This window comes from Aspergillus tanneri, assembly GCF_003426965.1.
Source record: "Aspergillus tanneri strain NIH1004 chromosome Unknown AapTan_1_pilon_pilon_pilon, whole genome shotgun sequence".
NCBI lineage: Eukaryota > Fungi > Ascomycota > Eurotiomycetes > Eurotiales > Aspergillaceae > Aspergillus > Aspergillus tanneri.
The window spans coordinates 3,002,868-3,024,164 of NW_022984628.1; the positions used below are offsets into that span (position 1 = coordinate 3,002,868).

At 43.8% G+C, this 21,297-nt stretch overlaps 8 protein-coding genes across 8 annotated transcripts; 3 read left to right on the forward strand and 5 right to left on the reverse strand.

Annotated features, from left to right (window-relative positions):
- Positions 1-396: 396 nt before the first annotated feature.
- On the reverse strand, positions 397-1,924 carry ATNIH1004_002980 (uncharacterized protein; the record flags this gene model as incomplete). Its single annotated transcript, XM_033567663.1, has 2 exons — positions 397-1,478; positions 1,528-1,924. The coding sequence occupies 2 exons, from the start codon at positions 1,922-1,924 to the stop codon at positions 397-399; spliced, it is 1,479 nt and encodes a 492-aa protein (XP_033429658.1).
- A 4,017-nt stretch (positions 1,925-5,941) lies between these two features.
- On the reverse strand, positions 5,942-6,898 carry ATNIH1004_002981 (uncharacterized protein; the record flags this gene model as incomplete). The annotated part of the gene is made up of 1 exon (XM_033567664.1): positions 5,942-6,898. The coding sequence occupies one exon, from the start codon at positions 6,896-6,898 to the stop codon at positions 5,942-5,944; it is 957 nt and encodes a 318-aa protein (XP_033429659.1).
- A 731-nt stretch (positions 6,899-7,629) lies between these two features.
- Positions 7,630-7,985, reverse strand: ATNIH1004_002982 (uncharacterized protein; the record flags this gene model as incomplete). Its single annotated transcript, XM_033567665.1, has 3 exons — positions 7,630-7,632; positions 7,701-7,887; positions 7,942-7,985. The coding sequence occupies 3 exons, from the start codon at positions 7,983-7,985 to the stop codon at positions 7,630-7,632; spliced, it is 234 nt and encodes a 77-aa protein (XP_033429660.1).
- Positions 7,986-8,859: 874 nt separating this feature from the next.
- ATNIH1004_002983 (aromatic amino acid ammonia-lyase) lies at positions 8,860-9,855 on the forward strand (the record flags this gene model as incomplete). The annotated part of the gene is made up of 1 exon (XM_033567666.1): positions 8,860-9,855. The coding sequence occupies one exon, from the start codon at positions 8,860-8,862 to the stop codon at positions 9,853-9,855; it is 996 nt and encodes a 331-aa protein (XP_033429661.1).
- Positions 9,856-9,965: 110 nt separating this feature from the next.
- ATNIH1004_002984 (uncharacterized protein) lies at positions 9,966-10,766 on the forward strand (the record flags this gene model as incomplete). The annotated part of the gene is made up of 1 exon (XM_033567667.1): positions 9,966-10,766. One exon carries the CDS (start codon positions 9,966-9,968, stop codon positions 10,764-10,766), a length of 801 nt encoding a protein of 266 aa, XP_033429662.1.
- Positions 10,767-10,977: 211 nt separating this feature from the next.
- Positions 10,978-11,925, reverse strand: ATNIH1004_002985 (O-methyltransferase; the record flags this gene model as incomplete). The annotated part of the gene is made up of 3 exons (XM_033567668.1): positions 10,978-11,049; positions 11,130-11,774; positions 11,881-11,925. 3 exons carry the CDS (start codon positions 11,923-11,925, stop codon positions 10,978-10,980), a joined length of 762 nt encoding a protein of 253 aa, XP_033429663.1.
- A 284-nt stretch (positions 11,926-12,209) lies between these two features.
- Positions 12,210-14,131, forward strand: ATNIH1004_002986 (uncharacterized protein; the record flags this gene model as incomplete). Its single annotated transcript, XM_033567669.1, has 7 exons — positions 12,210-12,222; positions 12,303-12,345; positions 12,644-12,857; positions 12,919-12,995; positions 13,170-13,226; positions 13,282-13,754; positions 13,818-14,131. 7 exons carry the CDS (start codon positions 12,210-12,212, stop codon positions 14,129-14,131), a joined length of 1,191 nt encoding a protein of 396 aa, XP_033429664.1.
- A 4,732-nt stretch (positions 14,132-18,863) lies between these two features.
- On the reverse strand, positions 18,864-20,969 carry ATNIH1004_002987 (uncharacterized protein; the record flags this gene model as incomplete). Its single annotated transcript, XM_033567670.1, has 5 exons — positions 18,864-19,130; positions 19,186-19,805; positions 19,871-19,968; positions 20,520-20,598; positions 20,669-20,969. 5 exons carry the CDS (start codon positions 20,967-20,969, stop codon positions 18,864-18,866), a joined length of 1,365 nt encoding a protein of 454 aa, XP_033429665.1.
- Positions 20,970-21,297: the final 328 nt, after the last annotated feature.

Below are 21,297 nucleotides of genomic sequence, written 5' to 3' on the forward strand. Positions count from 1 at the left end.
AAAAAAGGATAGTGGTTGGTGGAAGTTAACTGGCCACTGGCAGTGGACAACGCAATTTGTGGTCTCGGTAAGCTCAGAGTACACCGAACCGGGCAATCCTAGTGCCGGTTGGGATAGATCGCCTTTAAGGTACTGTACAAAGGGGCAGTTATCGTTTGCAACACGACGGTAGTTAGTGTAATCCTTAGCGATGACATCTTCACTTTGCGCTAAGCGGTCTATGCAAGTTATCCTTTTTATACCCTGTCGCAGGGAGAGAGCATTTAAAAGATATCTTCCCACAAAACTAGTGCTTCCGGTTAAGATAACATGCTCTGTTGAAAAGCCTTCATCTCTTGAGCTAGAAGGATTTGCTCTAGGAGAGTGGACTTCGTAACTTTCCTGAATATCAGCAGGCTAGTCGCCGAATACAGAAATTACAGAGACTAACCGCTCTAGGAGATTACGCATTTCCTGAATAGCATTATCGTGCTCTCTTCCCAAACCACTCTCGAGTGGGCCAGGGCAGAAATAGGATGCCAATCTAGCCGCAGTTGGATGTGCGTAAATCAGATCGGTAGTCGAATCTCTTATTTCAGAAGCATTGGTCATAACAGCTTTCCAACTGCTTTCCAAGTAAGCTGCTAGGATTTGTACCCTTCTTGAGTCTAGACCGGCAGCAAAAAAGTCGTCCTCAGCGCTCAGCCTTGAAGTGGAAGTGAGCTCACCTACGAGCTCGCACAGGCCCGCTGACAGTGCATCTCTGCTGGAGAAATCAAACGTGGGTGTATCGAAACTATAAGGTTGAGTTAAATAAAATTTCTCGATTTCCGGAGCATATAGCTCTAATGATCTCTTTCGATCCACAGTCCCTTTCGCTGAACGGACGAATGGCTTGCTAGCTTTCGCGTTAAGGATATCCCGAGCCATAATAAGGGTTTCCTTTGAGCTATATTTCTGGGAATTATTTAAAGTTGTTAAAATCTCGCTATGAATACGATCCATTGCTGAACTCTCTGCGGGTGCCTCCAATTCTACCAGAAGCCCTGGATGTGGCCGATTATTACCGAAGACGAGGGCCGTGCGGACGCCCGAACAGGTGGAGACACTTGATTCTATGTCTATAGGGTTCAACTTTTTTCCTGTCGAGAAAACAATAAGCTGATCAGTCCGTCCCCGGTACTCCCAGAGATCTTTAATAGTTGGATGTGGTGCAAAAATATCCTTTGTGCACCACTCGCTCAGCTCCGGGAAATTGTGAAAAACAGTTTGATATTGTGCCACATCATCATCTTTGACAATAACCATCTCAAACTCTCCTGAGCCTTCAGAAGTCTCACGCCATTCGATTCCATTCAAGCGAGGCCAAAAGCGGAAGTAGTTCCAATATCTTGAGTCCATTGGAAATTGGATAATGCTGCCGCATTCTGTACTTCCAATTCCATTCAGCAATTGCGTTCTATTGGATAAAATGTCCCCTGCGTTTCGATTAAGACAACCTATACATGGTTAGTATCATGGAGCCGTCAACAAATGTTTTATGCTAACCTCCACCGTACAGAATATATCGCAAAGTGTTTACACGATCCAGAATTGTCGAATCGCAAGTTATATCCTCAAGCACTGATGGGGGTAGGAGCAGTGCATCCACATCTGCGACCCGAAGAATTTCCTGTACAACTTCTCTACTTGCTGGCTTACCGGGAGGTCCAAATACCAGCTTACACCGTGAAAGGAGTAGGAAGCAACTTAGAGCGAGCCCGGCAACATGGAATAGTGGAAATCCAATGAACGGCTTTTCTGCCTCAGCAAGAACGCACAAATAAGGTTTCTGCTCCTCTTCGTGGGGAATGCGATGCTGTACATCCATAGCTGCAATGCATGATTGGGAAATAGTTACAACCTTGGGCAAGCCTGTAGTGCCTGAAGTGTGAAGCATCTCCATAGTGGCTCGATGTCAACAGCAATTTCCAACGCGGCTAGATTAGACTTACCACGAATGGATGATTTCGTCCTGTTTTCCAGGTATGAAAATATGGGTACTGTTCAACTTTGTCATCCCTTGCATCTACTAGTTCTTCTATGCTTGCCATTGGTACTAATTTCGCGTGCTGGTGTTGAGATAGACTCAATGCAATAGAATTAAATGACTGGTCGAATATTATATAATCACAACCACCTTCTTTAAGCAAACATATGTTGGTGGCTGTGCTGTTGCCAGTCGATAAGAGCAGAGCCTGAATACAGTTGGCAAATGCATTTCCAAAGGGTGAGAAAACAAAATACCTTAGTGCCACATTTAACAGCGGCTACCGATATAAGTAACTGCCGGAGGTCACTGGGACCGAGATAACTGTTCGGAATTAGGCAATGGTAGAGAGAACTAGGGACATATGCAGACCAAACGGAGGAAGGCCTAGGCAAGCCACCCCAGGAAGAATCAAGCAACCAGCTAATCCGATTAATGGTATTTGAAATATGCATATAATTAAAGGGAATTACTCTGACCCCCCAACGGCCCGAAACTGCCTGAAAAACAGCTGCTTCATCAGGAGACTGAACTGCTGCTTCATCAACAAAGTTGACAAGGAGTCTCTTCCCAGCTTCAGGCACCTCCTTTACCGGCATTTTTATGGGTTATGAAAAAGTGATATAATGACTTTAACAAGTAGAGAGACGATTTGACTTGGGGACAGAATTGGGGTCAAGGGCCACCATATATTGAGCGTAGATGTTAGCCTGGGATTTGGCGTGGCTTTCATGTACTGATTGGTAGAAACTAACTGCGACTAAGAAACCTGGCAGAAAGATGGCAACCGTTCTTTGGGGCCCTACCAATGAGCAGATCACCACGGCCAAACTCTCTGTGATGTCATAGAATGCACCTGCCCATGGTTTACTAGCACCTCAGCTCCTAGGCCCATCTCGCTCAGTGATTTGATGATAGGTGTTGTTAGTCTCACGCGAAGATAAAAGTGCACCCTCAGTTTCTACACTAGATTCATAACAGATAATTGTTAAAGCTCAGTAATGACAAAAGAACAAGGTGTAGTCTGTAGGTGGCTCGGCTATCGCTAATCCAGCATATAACCTATATGCGTTCATTGTTGTGCTTGTGGCTGCATTGGTAGTATCTACTGAAGTTCTTCAGATAATGACAAAAATTCTTAAAGATATTTACGCACTATCATTTCCTTTCTGTCTGCAAACGTCAATTCCTCGATGTGTATACATTAATTAAATAGTTCATACGGGCATCTGGATTCCGACAATGTAAATTTTGTACTCTTTAGCATCCTTCTGCAGCTATGGACAAAGCATAGTTTCACAAGCTGGATCGTAGCATTCACCACATCTGATCACTGTATACATCATTTTCTCTGATTTAATAGCAGGATGTTTAACTACTGAGTCGAGGCATCTTAATTTTTGTGCCCATGTCTAGCTCAACATTAGAAACCGCCTAATGTATAGAGAGAGTAACCAAAAAAAGATGACGATAATATTCAGGCAACTGCACAATCTGGTGCATTCCGAATTCACTCAGGTAGAATCGCTGCACTTTGGCTTCTGCAGCAGTATCTTGAAGGGTTGCTTGTTGCGCAAGGAGACTCCCTCCTAAGCACTCACGACCACTTCTACTCCTTTCAAAGCGCTAGTCAATTCGTCGAAAGTGGCTGTGGCCAGGTCAATATCTTTGATAATTATCCTCCGTGTATCCCCGTAGTACTTCAATTCCGGCCTTGGAGGTACAAATGCAATTATGCTAAAAACTTGTTCTTTACAATTCATCAAAGCATAAAGAATTACATTCCCAATCTGGCTGTTGGTACCGACAGGGGCAATTGTATGAAAGACATAACGGTCGCCTCATGAAGCTGCAATTCACATTTGAGACTCTGGAAAACGGAACAGCCAGATTAGTGGGAATATTGATCAGGTTATCGGCGATGAAGACACGATAATCATGAATTTAATAGCAATTTATTAAGCTTTAAATTGTTCCAGATTTCTTGTCGAGGTAACATGGTGACGTCGGGCTAGTGCAATTGAAGGATCCGGTGTATACAGTGTGCCTTCCAGTGCCCTAAATGCCCCACCACTTTTACTTGGGTGGGTGCTCCACACTGTCGGTTATCACCTGACGACTGGTAACACCTTACGACCGATTTTCGTGCCCACCACCCCAAACAAAATAAAGCCATAACACCACATGTAATTGATAAAATATACAGAGATTTTGGAGCGGTAAAATATGCATTATAAGGAAGCTATATAACTATTTTAATTATCCTGAAAGCGTTGTGAGAGCCGTATTTTCCGCCCTCGACCATTTACCCGCCGGGGGGGCCTCTTCAACATTCTTATTAATTTGGCCACCAGTATCTTGCCTCTTTTATACCGGAGAAGGTGTAGTAGTCTTCTTCTTGCCTTTCTTCGCTTGCTTAAGGTTATTTTGAAGCTGTATATATACTTGTTTGGCTAGTCTTTCCTCCTCTTTTAACGCCATTTTTGCTCTACATCCTGCTTCCATAACTCCTTATTAAAAGCCTTTATTCTCTTCCTTTAATCAAATGCTTCTTCTCTTTCTCATGCTGCCGACGAAGCCTATTGTCTTCTTTGGCTGCCTTAGCAAGCTGTATTGCTTCGTCCTTTTCTGCTTGGAGATCCCGAGCATGCCGAATCCTTTTAGGAGAATAAAAGACAGCATTGCCATTTTCTGGAGCACATAATTTAAATAAAAGAGGATTCCGACGCTTGTACTTCTTTTGCTCATTCAGTAAAGCATTTCTAGGCCCTTACAGCGTAATTTAGGAGAATATTCTTTTTAGAGAAATAATACATTGTATCATTCAATTTTTTCGGCTTTTTGGTTGTATAATAAGCAACAAGCTCATTATTACGTCTCCTCAAATTTCCTTTGCAAAATTCCGTAGCATTCATAGGTACGTGGAAGACCTCGATCAGTAATGAATCCATTTAATAAGCACTTTTAACTGCTGGTTGTTGAGAAGTTACTTTTTATACTGAGTACTTCGGGACTGCTGTGTGCCTCGGTGGCAACTTGATAGGGTTATTTGATTAATTCCGTGCTTTTCGGCGATTTTTGTATAATTCACCTTTTTGCCTACTATCAGGCTTTCTACAACTTTAAGAGCCGCTTCAATTGAGCCCATTTTGGTGGAGTTGCAGAGATTTGAATTTTATGTACGTGGGTGTACAGCCAATATCGGTCGTTATGTGATACTGATCGCCAGGTAATAACCAACAGTATTCCCACACGATCCCCGAGAGGTTAGGCTTTTTCTTCACTACGGGCGGTTTTGCAGGCCTCGATTACATGAGATTTATTAATTTTTGACTGCTTCGGCAAGCTAGGTGGATGGGATTAACATCAAGAAATTAGATAAAATTTTAGGTTTCCGGTGCGAATTGGGTTTCTGGTGCACCCACCAAGAGAAAGGAGTGAGGCACTGGAAGGCACGGTAGTAGAAAAGTAAGCTCAGTGTTCTACCATGGTAGAAACTAAAAACATGATCTCAAGATCTCAAATAACTGCGATGAAATGGACTCGCCATGCGAGTTCTGGCTGGTGCTAATAGACAGTATACTTAGCAAACTGGCCCTTCCAGTCGTTAAATTGACGCTTAATAAAGTAGACTAAACTTCATATACGGAACTTATATTCCTGTCTATGAAGGCCAAGTTTTCAGTTCAGAACAATGACAAGGGCCTAATTTGTCCCGCGCTAATAAGTACCTGAATACAAATACCACTTCTCTTGTGTTACCCTAGGCCGGTGCGCTATTTTTCAATGGTGCTGTATGGTAATCCTAATATCTCATGCATTAACCTTTCCCATTGCTCGATCACGCCTTACAGGACTTAGGGTACAGCCATCGCAGCACCCTGACCCCCAGGCATAAAATCTTCCATGCCTGCCTTTCTCCCATTCATAACATTATAGCAACATGAAAGTCTTCAGAAACGAATCTAGAGAAATAAATTCATCCAAACCTCCAATGAAGGAAACATGCTGATCTGGTCGCACTAGGACCAGACATCCCTCCGGACCGACACCATAAGCTTTATAAGCATTACCAGATTCCGTATGGAGTAGCTTGTTATCCGCATACACTCGTCTAAAGTCCATACCCGCAGGGTTGACGACAGGGCGGAACAGTTCGGGTAATCTCCAAACATCGACATCATCTCGTGGAGCGGAATGAACTAAATAGATGTTAAATAGCCCAACACTGTGCTCTGCTGCTGTGATATTAGCCCGATGAATGGTTGAACTATCTGAAGATAGAGCCGCAGCTAAGGTTGTGATTCGCGTGGCTTGCACATGGTCAAGAATGTTTCCTCCAAAAACAATCAGGTTCCAGTTCCCTGTACTAGCGAGTAGTTTATGAAGATGAATAGGCTCGGAATCGCATTGTCGGAGAATAACTTCACTGGAGAGTCTAGAGCCAACCCGAATATTTTTTGCAAGTTCGTACGTATCCTTAGAGAGACAAATCCCTGAGTCCCGACGGTTCCGAGTTATTCTATGAGTATTTGACGAGGACGTAATAATCAAATTAGGCTGATATGCCACAGCAAGCCCAGAGGCTGAGGTATTCTCCTCTTCTAGGGCGAGTTTATAATCCAAATCAAATGCATCCTGACCTTTGCTACAGCTGCACAGCCCGTGGCACACCCGTTTATCAAAGTAAAGCAGTCGTTCAGATACTGGCAGGCGCTCTTCTTGATAAGTTCGGAGTATTTTCGGGTTTATAGTCTCTTTGAGCACACATGCTAGCTTCCAGCCAAGGTTGTAAGTATCCTGCATGCTCACATTCATTCCTTGACCAGCCTTGGGTGAATGAGTGTGAACCGCATCTCCCGCGAGGAATATTCTGTTGTAATGAGACATAGTTCTACATATCTGTTGACCAACCTAATCACTTCCAGTTACTACTATAGGAGATTCGGGAAAATTCCACTGCATGTTGCATGTGGCTCACCGTGTAAATAGTCGACCAGTGCACATGGCGCTCCTGTAAGACATATGGACTAATAATGTCCCGGGCTATATTAGTTAGTATCTCTGGATCATTTGTTGCTCTGAATTGAGATGCTTTATCATGTTGCAGCTGAATATACATGCGAACGAGATTTCCCTCCCGTGGTATAACCATGAGGTTACCAGCCCTGGACTTGATGATACATCGTCTCCGCAAATCAGCTGTAATTTTATTAGCCAGTGTTCTATGAAATCAATGTTTAACGAACGGAAGTTTGATATAAAAATAGCATCAATAACTCCCCACTGTTTTTGAGTCCGGCCACCTTCAAAGTAAAGGCCCAGTTGCTTTCGAATCCAACTATGAGCACCATCACAGCCGATGAGATATTTTGCTCTAATAACTTTCGCGTCACAATGAACTTCTACTGGGTGGGACCTAAGATCGCTCAGCGAAGTTGTTTGTATATGTAATTCAGCTGGTGTAACCCCCCATTGGAACCTAACACTATGACGGTCTTTAATAAAATTTATCAAGTGCTCTTCAACTCGACCCTGGCTTAGAGTGCAGGATCGATATCTGGACCAGCCTGGCTGCATATTGTTTATCATGTTCAGCCTTTGGAGGACGCCTCCGTTGTTTACTCCCTATCGTTCTCGTCAACAACAACGTCAAATAGCAATTTTAATAAAACTAGAAGTGTTCCCTTACCCAAAGGCATAAATCATTGGTATGGTTGGATTCCTTCCAAATCTGTTCACCGAGTCCAAAACTGTCCAAAATCTCCATGGTACGACTTTCGAGGCCATCTGCACGACCAAAGTGTGTGTGAGAGAGCTTCTTATCAATAACCAATGTGTCTATGTCTGCTTGTGCCATCCATGCAGCAGCCATTAGGCTATGGTTATCCCTTTAGCATGACTCCCTGCTTTCTAAATGGTGCATGACATACCCTGCCGGCCCTGCTCCCACAATGAGCACATCTACCTTGGACATATCTTTCATCGATTGATACAATGGCTCATGCAATGATTTCTGTAAGAATAGAGCTTAATTTATTTAAGCCTTCGAAGAGCAACAAACTTATCAAGCGTTGAATCTTGTCACGGGTAGCAAATCTTGGTGTTAGGTCCGTCACCTATTTTCTCGTACATATCCAATTAGACTTTTGCCCTAATAGTACGGAACAGCCGGCCCACAGTTCCACGGTGAGATTATGCTTTACAGCCCTTAGACTGATTTGCTAGGTTCTATAATGCGCCTGGAGTACGGATTACACTTCTGTTCCGTAGCACTCATTTCTAAAACGAAAGCTCAAACTTTTTAACCCCCTATTACGTCAAAACGTATCATTGGAACAAGAAATCTACGGGAATAGAAAAGCCACATAAAAGCTTTTTTACTTGAATCCGCACAACTCCGAGTTTCCATACCTGGAGAATAAGAACTTGGGGTACCAGGTATATAGATGTCTAGTTAAATAGTAACGCCCAGATTGAAATAACAATCTTTTTAAAACTCAACATAGTAAGCACTACAGGGAGAAATAGCGTTGTGTGAACCAGCTCTATAGCAAACAGAAATGGCCCTATCTACTCATGTTTCTTTGATGAAGCAACTCTGGAGTCGTCTCAGCTCTCTTGAAAACGATGGGTCTTGTGTACTTCTCGATGGGTACTCCCTAACTAGCGCAGATGTTATAGCCTGTTCTAGGTGAGTGTCTGATGTTTCCGCACAATTAGGGCTTAAAGATAATAACGTTGTACCGTGAGATACAATACCCAATCTGCAATCTCGACAACAGAATGTGTGGTCTCAAGAATAGAGCGTAGCGTTCATGCGCTCAATGACCATCTGCTCAATGGCGAAAATGTTTACGGTATTTAACTTAATATTCCGGTCCTTATTTTCATCATGGGCTGAACTCGCCACAGGAGTCAATACGGGTTGTGGGGGGAATGGAGACGCTCGTACTAGATATCTGGAGGACCTGCAGCATTCTTTTTTCCAGCATCATCAATGTGGTATACTGCCAGAACTAAACAAGAACGGCCACTTTCATGCTCAATCTCTTGAAAAGGACATCATCAAGGCAACCGTATTGATCCGTTGCAACTCACTACTTCGAGGGCACTCTGCGGTGCGACTGGAAATCCCTCAATATTTGATTAAACTTTTAAATGAAAATATACTTCCCCTAATTCCTAAACGTGGAAGTATCTCTGCCTCCGGGGATCTCGCTCCATTGTCTTACGTTGGAGGGCTTCTTGAAGGGAGCCCGGAGATTTATGTCTGGGTCGACGACGGTGATAGGGCAAAGTGTCGGGTCAAATCAGCTAAAGACGCCCTAGAGCAGATTGGCCTGGCACCACTGCGAATGAGGGCGAAAGAAGGGCTCAGCATTGTGAATGGAACATCTGTTAGCACAGCTGCAGCAGTTCTGGTGATACACGATAGCCACAATTTGGCTCTTCTCTCACAGTTACTTACTGCAATGGGAACAGAAGCACTCCTGGGAACTGTGGACAACTTTGATTCCTTTATATCACGGTGTCGACCGCACCCAGGTCAGGCAGAAGTTGCAGAAAATATCTGGTCGTTCCTTCAAGGATCAAAATTAAGCTACCGAAGAGACTCGAAGACTGTAGGACTTGTTCAAGATCGCTATGCCGTCCGTACCGCTCCGCAGTGGATAGGGCCACATATAGAGGATCTCCTTCTAGCGGAACGGCAAGTTAACGTTGAGCTTAATTCATCAACCGATAACCCCTTAATTGATGAGGCACAGAGCCGCATCCATTATGGGGGGGGAACTTTCAAGCAACACCCATTACTTCAGCTATGGAAAAGACACGGACGGCTCTAGCTATGTTCGGTCGACTACTTATGTCACTGTCTGCAGAATTAATAAACCCATCCCTTAACAAAGGGCTGCCTCCAAATCTCTGTGCGGACAATCCGAGTTTATCATTCACCATGAAAGGTGTGGATGTGAATATTACAGCTTACTACTCAGAGCTTGCATTCCTTAGTCACTCCATAACAGGACACATACAAACTGCTGAGATGGACAACCAACCTGTGAACTCTTTAGCTCTAATATCTGCCAGATACTCTGCACAGGCAGTGGAGATCCTGTCTATGATGTCAGCTGCCTATCTTTATCTTGTTTGCCAGGCTTTAGATCTCCGAGCTTTGCATGAGGAGTTCATCCTTGAAGAGAAGGAAAAGTGTCTTAAAATGTTTCTCCAGCTCTTTTCATCCTTCTACCACTGTTCACAAGATGCTATGCAAGATGCTGAGAAAATCTGGCACAGTCTGGAGGCTAGGTGGCGGCAAAAAAATTGTATGGATTTATCTGATAAGTGTGAATGTGTGGCCAGGGAATCTCTCAGTGATATTGTGAGCACTGTTCAAGTTCCCCAGGAAGCTGACATGGGACTCATATGGACATTGACTCAAACGTGGGAGAATAAAATTGCCTATGAAATGATGGAAACGTACAGCAGCGTCAGAAAAAGTTTTTTTGAGAATCAGTCTACACCAAAATTCCTTGCCGGAGCTACAAGTCGAATGTACTACCATATTAGGTCTGAGTTGCAAATACCATTTCATCGGGGGCTGATTGACCATCCCACATTCTGTTACCCTGCTCGTGATCGGGCGAATGGAACTATTGGAGGACACATTGCCAAAATCTACGGTTCTGTTCGTGATGGCACTATTATGACTCCTCTGAAGGAGTTTCTGAACAATCGGGGGCATCCCCAAGCTTGAAGTGCCCCAGATTAGATCATTTTGTTTGACCTTGTTTTGCTCTCATGTTCTGAGAATTCAATCCGTATTCCATAGCTGGTTCTACAACATAGCATACATTCAAATAACCAAAATCCAATCAACCAACCTCTAGGCCATAGGCTCAAAAGCCGATATGCCAACTTGAAGCCTTTCTCATATAATAGATTAAAACAGGAGCTGCGCCTCTTTTTTACTTCAGCTCGCCATCCACACATCTAGATATTTCAATGGCATCCTTTGTCTTGTAAGCCTTGACATCTCTCTAGGGTAAACAGTTTTAGAGAGGCTACTCACAGCCGGACCTGACGGTTGAATTCCTTCAGTTATGACCGTGTCATATACCAGTGTAGGGTTTCCTAATGGAGGATCGTCTGCAATACCTCCGTCTCGATATAAATTATATATCACACGTTTGGCCTTGGGAGGAGACCTGACGTATTCTGAGTACTGTGGATTTCCAGGTTGTTTCATATCATCTGCAATAACTGTGGTACCTGGAGCGATAAGCTTTAGAGCTTCACAGAGCTTCAAATCTGGAAGATAATCTGCTTTCGCATGATCCAAAAAGATAATATCCCAGGGCTTGTCCTGAAGCTTCTTAAGTGACTGCCTGCAGGGACCTTCCAGGAATTCCACAAATCCATCTAATCCAGCAACAGCAACAAGTTCTCTCGCCACGGAGGCAAACTTTGGACTCATTTCCAGACTAACATACTTTTGACCTCCGGCGCGACGAAGGGCGTCACCAAAGAGTATGGCAGAATACCCCACATAACCACCAATTTCGAGCATGGTATTTGGCTTGTTACGCGAAATTATCTCGGTAATGATGGCCCCTTTATACTGGCCGACGTTCATAAGAAAGTTTCTTTTTCGACCGTACTCATCTATTGCATCCAAAACTGCGGATGGAGAGTCTCGCAGCTCCGAGAGCTTCGGGTGCGATAGGATGAACTGAAGAAGATCTTCCTCTCTCCCATCATTACACTTGAAAAAAAAATTGTTACTCAAAACCTATTGTATGTTTTGCTTTGTGGGGTAAATGCAGCATTGAAATAGACTGAGAGTAGGAAAGGGTGAAGTCAACACCTACAAAAATTTCCTGCTCTGGCAGGTAGAATGACTCCGTTGAAGCCATATTTCTCGTCGGAATTAGTGACAGAATAAAATAACACAAATCATATAAAATATCCAATACTCTAAGGAGCAAGATTTATATGAAACTATTGATGATGTCCAAGGAGGGCTGCTGTGTTAAAGTCATTATGATGAGCTTGAGTTTGATGTAGTCATTTGCTGTGCATGGAGAAGGTTCGAATAGCATTCAGGATGATTCGGTTGAAGTTTATCTGGTAAGGTTCATTAAATCCAAGGCACAGTGCAACAACTTCCTAGAGTAAAGCGCTTGCCGCCTCTTAAAACATGGATGGCCAATGTATGCTCAGCGCCTTCCGTAGCTACACATCTGTCTAGGGTGAATGTTGACATTGACATTGAAGTAGGGTGACGCCGTAGTGACGGCCTCGACTGTCGAAAGTGGACCACCCGGAACTATAAGGTAGGACGCGTTTGCCACCAACAGTTCGTGCTGTGTACTATGACCACGAGGCCAATGCATTGCTTGCGCGCTCTACATTTATGGAAGATTCTGTAAATCATTAACAGTAACTAATGTCTAGAATTCAAATGTATTCGACTAGTAATCTGCTCCCACATGGTTACATGCATACCCTCTCCTGCCATTCTGACATTGCCCATGAAAGGCTCCATTGAGTATTTTAATTCCAAATGTCTCCTACACTGGACATGTTGAGCAATGCACGCATCTATGGACATTCTAACGACAATGCTGACAGACCGTCTCTGAGCGATGGTTGTATTGCCCTCCAGCTCAACGATCCCAATGCCGTGCCAACGTTGCTTAAACAGATAGAAAAGAATGGTTCTACGTTCAGACTTAATGATGGCGCAGCGTCTTCAGTGCGTTTGGATCTGCTCAATGCTGCTCGATTTTTAGTTTATGCCCTCGAAACTCCCAGAGAGGCTATGGTTAGACACTGTTGGTCTCAAGTACTCCTCATTGCAGCTGTTGAGCTAGCAAAATAGGATCCAATCTGATTGGAACACGCAGTCAACGACATTTGCAGCAATTGAGATTAGCGTCAATCTAGGTCTCTTCAAATTTCTTGCCGTCGATGATAGACCAAAGTCAGCGACCGAGCTCGCGAACGCTACCGGAGCTGAGCTGGTCTTTCTGGGTAAGCTGTTGCCTATTAATGAGAAATGCCTCTGCATCCTACTGATTTGTTAATGAGCACGGATTCTGAGACATCTGGCCGCAATGGGTGTTATTAAGGAAAGCGGTCCTGATATGTATTGTAGGACTGGCTTCTCCAAAGCCATGACCACGCCGCGGTTTGGTGATTCGTATCCATGCATGTAAGTCTTACCTTCCCTCTTTTCTGTCTTGGCTCTGTTGGGGCTAACTCTACAGATATCCAATATACAAGACCGGATGTATTACCGCAGGGTGTCTTGCCCTTCCGGAATATTTTAAAAATAGAGGGTACCGGAGCCCAGACGACAGTAGAAACTGTCCGTTTCAATTTGCCTTTCAAACAAGCCTTCATTTCTTCGAGTTCCTGCAGGCCAACCCAGCCATTTCCAGTCTTTTCCATAATCACATGTCCACCTACCACCTGGGCCGCCCTAGCTGGATTGATGACGGCTTCTACCCCATTGAAGAGCGACTAATTAGAATAGCATCCAGCAGCCCAGAAGACGTCTTGATCGTCGATGTCGGTGGAAGCTTAGGTCATGATCTGTCAGAATTCCGCCGAAAGTTTCTTCAAGCTCCCGGCCGGTTGGTGCTTCAAGACCTCCCTACTATGTTGAGTCAAGTGGAGAACCTGGACACAGACATTGAACTAATGGCGCATGATTTCTTCAAAGTGCAGCCGGTTAAAAGTGCGTCAGACATTTTTAGCCCTAGATTATGGGAAGAAATGACGTTATAATTATCTTTCCCAGGTGCTCGTGCATACTACTTGCACTCAATTCTGCATGACTGGAACGACGATAAGTGCCGCAACATTCTAACAAACCTTAAGGACGCCATGAATCCTGGTTATAGTAAGATTCTGATCAACGAAAACGTTGTTCCTGAGACGAATGCGAACTGGGAAACTACCAGCTTAGACATTATTTTGATGGCAGAATCGGCATCTCAAGAACATACATTATGCCAATGGCACGCTTTGATTGGATCGGTGGGGATGAATATTGTTAAAATCTATTCAACGGAACATGATGCTGAGAGCCTAATTGAGTGTGAACTTGCATAATAAGGCCAAAGGGACAGGACACGGACTTGCTTCCTACGCAGTGGATTTATCTGAAGCTTTTCAGTTTGTTGTCTTGTGGACAATAGGTAATTCATCCCCATACATTAGAAAGCACCACGGAAGACAATCGGTACCCTTGCCAGTTCTAGGCTACAGCCTATTTCTTAGGTTTTATCGTGACTCCTTTAAGGATTCATTCTGGTTGTATTTATGTTTTAAGGTATAAGATAGTGTGACTCTAACTGGGTGGGCTGCGTCTATGGCTTGACCATGTTGTAGATTTTTATACAAGAGAAACATGAGTTGTGAAGCCTTGGCTACACTTCATGAGTTCATTCTAAATGCTAGATCAATGGTTTACTACGCACCAGAAATTTGTGGTATAGCCTGGGGAAACAAGGGGAACAATTCAATAGTAGTGACAAAGGTTTATTGCATAGACGTACAATTTGAAAAAAAATATCAGGTGGCGGGTTATCGCCCACTGTTTTCTTTGGGAGAGGGTGCTTAGTCGTCGCCTCCAGTTCCTGTGGAGGGAGCTCAACCTTGTGCTTTTGTCTTGTATCCTTGGACTCCTGGCCGTCAGCTAATATACTGATATCAAGGTCTGTAGGATTTAATTCCAGCGTCTTTCCCACACACTCAAATATGAATGATGCGAATAGCCTGTACGACCTGCAAACTGTGAACATACTGAATGACACTTCCGAGTTTTTGAACACAAGTGGTCCAAACATCTGATTCAATCAACCCAGCCGGATAAAGGCATGCCACTAGAGGTTTTAGATAGGGCCTAGATACGCTTACCAACTTCACCGGTTATGGCACCCAATATTGAGGACGGGTATGTTATTCGCATTCAATGAAACAGAGCTAATTCAGTGAGTTGTGCAGTAGAAGTTATATTTAATGATCCATTGGCTTGCTGACCACACGATGGCTTTATCTCCAACGCCTACCAGGCCATCCAACTTACTCAAAGAGGATAGTGGATGAAGTAGTCCAAAAAAGACCTGATCAAGACTTTTATGATCTGTATATAAAATTATCCAATGTACCAGTTCGTGCCTGATGCATTCGAACATATTTTCACATTAATGGTCCCTTGACATGATATTCATTCCTTTAGGCTATGCTTTTCATATAAAGTGTTACCGGGAACAAAACTATAGGGACTGACCTGGCTTCTCCCAACTGAATATAGATAGATCTGGGTCCGCCAGAACTGAAAGAAATATGTCCTATCTAATTAAAGCGAATGAATATTTACTATTATCTGGAACTCATCAATGCCTAGATCTTTACGGACGGTACTAAGCCAGTTAAGCCGCTGATAACTACCTACATAAACTATTGAAACTTGACTCACTATATTGGCTTCACTAGAGGCATGGAGTTTTAAGTTGGTTGTATGGTTTTTCTTGACAAAACCCTTTAACAATCCAATGTAATTTGAGAACTTGTCACACCCCGAAAGCGAAATCTCCTGGCCCCTGTCACTTTGCCGATGTGAGCCAGAAAGTCCTGGATATGGGTGAAATTACCAGCCGCTCGAAGGACTTGCTTGTCAATGCATATTCCCACAACTTCGCACACGTTGTTGAATACTACCTCTTGGTTGGATAAGCCAAAAGATTAGAACCACTCTTCCTCATTGAGCAGTTGTTCCGTGCTCTTCCAGAAACAAAGCCTATCTGCGTCGTTGCTTTGTGGGCTATCAGAATTTGATATTTATCTGCCTTGCTCGTACGTAAGCCTACCATGTACTCCGTTTTAATGATATTATATGGGATCATCGACGTGGCTATAGAGGATGTCTGGGAAGCTTCAGATGTAACAAAGGACACACCGTAACGCTTGATAATGGCAGATTATAGAAGACAGCGCTTCATGTCAAGCAACGTGCTTGGATAACAAGCTGGTGGGACAGAAGTTGACAAAGAAGTATAGATAAAATTCTACTACACTGGAAGAGTATTATAATGGGTGAAAGGTTAGGGAGGAGGAAGGAAGGAGGCAGCACCCTTAGGGAGTAGGGCCAAAGGCAGAAGTAATTTCCATTAGAGGTTTTATGTTATGGAATATAAATCATGTAAGTGAATGGCCTTAACAAATATATACTAAATTTAACATCACTATGATAATCTTTCCAAAGACACTGGTATGAATAAAGAAGGATTTATGTTGATAATTCGCTCCCCTGGTCTTGTATATTGAGTGAATATGCTTACTCTAATCACTCTAACTTGCCCAGAATTGTGGAACTAATACTGTAGCCTGGTTCTCACAAGTACTAGGGAATATATGGCTTTGGAGCCTATGAATTCTAAAGTTTTGCAGTGAATGGCTGACTCTTTTGCCCAGCAGTCACATTTATTATTCTTACCAAAGTGAAGTTTGTTATGGGTAGCCAACAATGCGAAGCTTATAGTTGATCACCTCTTTCATAGTTGCACATGTATCTCTTGATGGATACCTGGCTCACTAAATCATGAGATAGTCCAAGTCGTTTCCCAAGAACATAAAATGAAGCCCTTACGCTATCCTTCCTGTTCTTGTGTCACTATTTTGCCAAAAGTACTATGCATTGTGGAAGAACTCCACGAGATGAGACAAAAGGGAGGCTCAAATTCTCAGATCCAGAAGTTATCGCCCCTAGTAGTCACTCCACATACAGGCTGACAGTTCAATTCGAGGTAATAGTCCACGGCTTCTATCGTGAGCTCAATTTGCTCCAGCACTATTTCAGAACGTACTACACTGGGGGCGACGCTTGAGTCTCATTATCCACCCCAGATATGGCACTTTACCGAAGACTTATTGTAGAAGGTTCTGAAATTTTTAGATTAGAATTTGGTGTAGTATCTAGCAAGTTTATATTTATAAGGCTCTTAGATGCTCTACCCAAGCTCCCATCTGTTGAACTGTATAGATCTGTTTTAGCCTCCGTGCCAATTCTTTATTTTACATCTAATATATTCCTCAACTGAAAATTGTACCAACACTCGATATTATTGAGTGATTATTTAAGCTATCAAAAACTCGGAGAAAAAAACATTGAAAATTGATTGAAATAGTAATAAAACTAGCCATTTCCTGAAGGTATGAAAATGCCACGGTGGATTTATTATATGAAAGAAACAGCAAGCCCACAAAGCCCACCTCTATAGCGGGATGAGTCTTACCTTGGTCCAATATCCCATGCTAATTAGCTCCTGGGTTGGATTTGCCATGTCATTCTGATTCATCTACTTTCTTAAACATCTTAAGCTTTACACAACCATCAACAAATATAGCCGAAGTCTCGGAGAATACACCACTCCTCAGCGAATCTGTGCTCCAATCTGGCCCACGGATATGAATCCGAGAATATATCAAACCAAGTCACTGAAGAGCCCTTCTTGAGAGTCGTCACCCTTCTGGCATGGCTCTCGGTGGTTCTTTGTACTTGTTGCTATCTTCGATATTATAACCAATTCCTACGATAGCATGCGATGGACTCTTTATAAGTCATCAATGGGCATGGGCATCATGGTATGTACAGTGAGCCTTGTTTCTATTCCTCCTTTCCAGCATATTAACAATTATGTAGAGCTTTCTCACTGCATTCACCTCATTCCTGAACCTCGTTCGTCTACGTCTTAGTCGTCGAGAATTATGACTCTTTCTAAACCTCATCTTCGACGTTTTGATTGCATTCTTCTCGGTCAATATCAAGGTGTATTTAATACTACAATATACGCACTTCATAAATGTCGACCCATTAACCCTTCTTGCGAATCGGCTCGGAAAGTTGGTATCCTCATGTATGTTACTTTCGGGCTTGGTTTGTGACTGGGGTGAGTCGACCGTTATTTCATTTTCTCTTCTAACTACCTATGTCCGGGTGGGTTTAATAGTCAAATATAGAGTTACTCATTTAGTTTTGTTCTTGCTGCGTTGTGTCGCGGCTTTTCAGTATCGGTTTTGGTACGGATACCGAAACTGGAGTATCCCAACTGGGATGAAGAGTTAGACCAATGAATAAACATGATTATTCATATGATTTATCTAGATAAAGCATAGGTGCGTTGATATTTGGGTACAAAATGTAAGTGAGAATGGCTTTTTTGGTGACTTTCCGGCTATGCCAACTTGATAACACCTAGAAAAGTACTGTAGATGTCTGAAGGTTCACATAGGCCCTTAATAGTTTTCAATGGGTCTAGTCAAGCAATCCGACACACTAGGCCTGATAATTGCTTATTTCTGATTGGCAAAATAATACATTAGATAGATGAATAGGTATTATACATCTTTCTTAACATTCCATTCAACAAATCATAGCCAATCTATAACTTGAATCACCTATGCTTGTACGCTATCTGTTTCCGGTAATTGTATAGCCAAGTCAATTTAAACAAAGCCCAAAGACATGACTAGACACGGTACTCAAAGGGAGTGTTGAATCAAACACTTTAAGCTCTGGAAGCTTTCACAGCTCAGCCAACATGCCTAGGTATGTTTCCATCGTTTGACAGATAGTGGTCTAAAGCAATATATTGGAGAAGACCAAGGAAGGAAATATCCGGGCTACCTAGGACCTCAGAAACTGACGGGATGCATGATACTGGTCCCTTTTTGGGTGACGCGCACGTCACCAGGGTTCGTCGATACGCCTAGGGTCAGATCTCGCCATGAAGAGATCTAATAATCGCAATGGATTGAAACTCGTTGGCATTTGACTTCACGTTCAATCACTGTCGTCCTCTCCTTCGACATTCGTGCCATGGATCTGCGAGCTGGAGCCGCCACCACTTTGTCGTTGACTGTTGTTGCCCCGTCTTCTGCCCTGTATATACTGATCTGTCGTGGTAATCGCCCTCTCTCCAACAAACTTATCGCCGGGCCACGAATTCTTGCACACAGGGCAATTCTCAGCCTGCTGCATGCGGAAGAAATTCCGAATACAATGATCATGAAGTCTGCCCGGGCAGTCACGGTTCACGCAGCGTTGACCCTAGACCAGTCAGCACCTCATTCAAGACGCTATTATTAGTCAATACGCAACATACCACAGTAATAATATCCCTGCAGGCGGCACAGAATTTGATTTTATCAAATCTGCAGTCATCTTCATTCTCGTCATTATACGATGCAACCAACCACCCTCGTAGTTCCATCAACCCTCGTGGGCTCAGACTATAGAATCCTTTCCTGCTCTTCTCAAGCCACCCATCTTCCACGAGCTGTCTCAATACCGTTTCAGCTTGTGAAATACCCAACGACTGTGCTGCCCCGCCTTGACTCTGCTCGGTCGCCATATTCGACTCGCGGCGACTAGAATCTCCAGAGGACGTTTTGGCCAATTGAATTGCTTGCATCCCGCTGACCACCATCGCCTCAGACCTTCTCGTGTTGTTTGTATCGAATATGGCGTCGAGAACACGCTTGACGAACGCGATTTCATCGGCTGAGTACGTGGTCGCCAATTGCGTCAAAGGATCACTGGTCGTATTAACGAGAGCGTATACTCGTTCCGGCGCTGGGACCTCGGTAGCTTCAGGGTCGATCGGTAACTGACGGAGAGTACTTCTGATCTCGAGATCGAGAGGGGAAATAGCCGTATTGGCCATAGAAATGTACGAGGAGAATTCCTCTTCTGTTACATCTTCTGGAGAAACTGATCCGCCATCTAGTGCCAGGACACAGTCAGCAAATCGACAAAAGTCAGTGCGGGAGAAGGCTGCGACAAAGTACCAGCAACGCAAGAGATAGCTGCCATGATGGGCCTTGCCTCGTCAAAGGTCATGGTCGAACGTGCCATAAAGGCTTGAAGAAACGCACGATGCGCATCACTGTAGCCAGTTTCGTGGCCATTGTTAGCCATGTTGATTGTACGTTTTCTAGTCACTAAAGCTAGAGGCAGTCGGAGGAATGACAATGATGGAATCGGGAAATGGGAACGCGGTCGACGCGCCCCGCGTCCCAAATGCCAAGACTTCTGCCGGTGCTAATTAAACTCGCTACGGTAAGGCAAGACAATATCGCTATCAAGGCTTGATATCATAACATTTAAATAACATAGTACAGACAATAGAGGCCATTATCCCCAACGCCACATATGGAAGCAACAGCAGATCAAACCCATCGACAGTATCAGAATCTCCGCCTCGTCGGTTCCGGGCTAGGACTGCGACTGACACTGCGTGCATCCCTGCCCCGGTCTTTCAGCCATTTCTTCGTGCTTAGGCGGATGTCCCGATCGAGCTCATTGCTGGGGTCTTTCCGATGGATGAAATTGCAGAATCCTCCTCGTACACATCCTTCGCCACTATTTAACCGACAACATGCTTCTCGAAAGTCCGTGACCGGCGATAATTCACAATATATGGGCCGAGCCGCGTACCAACGTGAGTTCAGCGCATCGCAGGCTCCTTGCGCATCTTCTTCGTATTTGAATCGAGCGTAGACATTCCCAATAAGATCTACAGAGACTCGAAGTGTTAGCAAAAGTTGAGTAGTCACGACGAATAGGTAAACCAGGATCAGACTTACGGTCGTTGTTGTTGTCGCAGACCACCAATTCTTCCAGCTCACCATACTTGCACATCTCGCACCATACATCCTCGTAAAACGCATCGAAATGGTTCTGCAGTTGACTGGGATTCATCTTGTTCTTTGGGTCGTAGGCGGGGTTTTGGTACATGTTTGGCATCAAGATGGTCTGGGAATAGGACGGCTTAACGTGCTTTCGAGAACAGCGGTCTCCGTGTCTGCAGGCGCCGATCTTGTAGTAGAAAGAACAGTTAACCTTGTCCTGCTCCGTACCGAAAATCGAGGCGAGATAGTTGGCCATGATGATTATGTGAACGCGCTCGAGTCAAAATGTGCTAAACGTGAGGAGCTGAAAGAGCTATTAGAGAACAAAAGAATCTGAAGATATGATAAAGGATAAATGATAAAGAGGATTGGGCGAGGATGGAAAAGCAAGGTTCCCGTGCGGAGACTTTCTGAGCAGAGACATTGAAGATTCTGGAGAGCTCGATCTCGGACAATGCTGACTAAGGACGACAGAACGCCATCTGATGCCTAAGGCCAGAATGAATACCTGATTTATACCTGATTTACAAGGCTCAAATATGCGTCAAATAAATTTCACCCACCGATTCCACCACGGTTCACAT